Consider the following 1,593-nt stretch of genomic DNA (forward strand, 5'->3'; position numbering starts at 1 on the left):
GATCCTGTACCTCAGATTGTAAAACCTTTGTCAGTGTCAGCCATGTGGATGAGTCACAGCCATTGCTTGTTCAATGTGCTCTTTGTGAAAGCTTGAGAGAATGTTTTCTCTCCATGTGACCCTCCTTAGGCACACTCTACATCATCGATCACTTTCCTCTTTTCCCCCATAATCTCCTTGATCAGAAAATTTGGGACACTACTGAGTTACATGATGCTACAGTACAGGTTCTCATATGTCCTGAGTCTTAATTGATCTTGGAAGGCTAGGGCCAAAATGTTGGCTTTCCTTGCAGCCCTCCTTTTTCTCTAATGTAGCCCTAGGTTATTTAGAAAATACTATAATCCATTTCTGTAATAACCCATTACAAAACATATATATATAGCTGTGGGCACAGTGGAGCAAGTAGGGAGAGGGAAAAGAAGTTTGCATCAGTGGGGTACTAGTCACATGTGCAGGAGTCTGCCACAGACAGTCAGGCAGTCACATCCACAGGTTTAGTAAGCGCAGGTGGGCTGGGAACTCAGAGGTATCAAAGTTGTTGCACTGATACTAATGCTGGATGTTGCACTGATACTAAGCAGTGTCTTAACATTCTCTTTTAAATATGTGTTTTAGGAGGAGAAGGAGACTGAAAAATATTCCAGACAAAAGTTCCTCAGGTGCACAGAGTAAAGTGAGTTCCTTAGGTATTATTGTTTTTTTTCTCTTTGTGATTCATTAATGTCTTACAAAGTCTATGTTTGCAGTTACAGATCTTACTTCTTGTTTTCTTTCAATAACCTAGCCAAGCAACTTCTTGTAATTCAAGTGTCAGTTACTTGAACTGTTGTTATTATACCCTTTGACACCAAACTACTTTACATCAGTATAGATACATGTACAGCTGTACTGGCATAATAGCAGGCAGCACTGTGCATTAGCAAACCATCAGGTCTTGTTTGATAGGGCTACTGTAAGAAATTACATAATCTGGGTAGTTGATTACATAAAAAATCTATTCTGTTCTGATTTTGGAGTGTCAGAATACAAAGAGATCTTACTCCTTCTTGGAGTAAGATCTGCCCAAGGCTCTTACACCTTTTGCAGCTGTCTGCAATCTGTAGCTGTCCTGCTTGGAGAAACCTCTCATCTCTGCCTTTGTGTTCATGAGGTATATGTCTTGTGTCTATTTCCATTTCTTCTAAAGACATTGTTCATGTTGAACTAAGGGCCACCTCCCACTTATGCCTGTATAACCTGCTATTACCTGAATTAATTATATCTGCAATGATACTATGTTCAAGTAAAGTTACATAATGTTATGAGAAGGAAAAATTTTCTGGGGGACTCTATTCACCTCCCTACAGAGCATAACATTTTTTTGACATAAAGTTATTGGGAGGATTACATTAAATTAAACTACATAAAAAATTCAGAGGGGCTGGGAAGATAGCTCAGTGGTCTAAGCCTCTGCCTGGGAAGCACAAGGACCCGGGTCCATCCCTGGTACCACATGCCCTGCTGGCTACCAAAACCAGATGTGGTGGTGCACTCCTATAATCCCAGCACTGGGGAGGTTGGAACAGGTGGATCTCTACAAGTCCAAGCTGT

General features: G+C 40.7%; 1 protein-coding gene across 6 annotated transcripts in view; it reads left to right on the plus strand.

Annotated features, from left to right (window-relative positions):
• Positions 1–1,593, plus strand: part of Cd226 (CD226 molecule) — a 103,773-nt gene that overhangs the window by 99,277 nt on the left and 2,903 nt on the right. For 5 of the 6 annotated variants that reach the window (XM_023707425.1, XM_023707428.1, XM_023707427.1 and 2 more), the window contains one exon: positions 619–676. In XM_023707425.1, coding sequence (XP_023563193.1) covers positions 619–676 — 58 coding nt within the window. Of the gene's footprint in view, positions 1–618; positions 690–1,593 lie in introns of all 6 variants that reach the window. The other variant, XM_023707429.1, reaches the window with a different exon arrangement.

This window comes from Octodon degus, unplaced genomic scaffold (assembly GCF_000260255.1).
Source record: "Octodon degus isolate 3935 unplaced genomic scaffold, OctDeg1.0 scaffold00289, whole genome shotgun sequence".
Taxonomy (NCBI): domain Eukaryota; kingdom Metazoa; phylum Chordata; class Mammalia; order Rodentia; family Octodontidae; genus Octodon; species Octodon degus.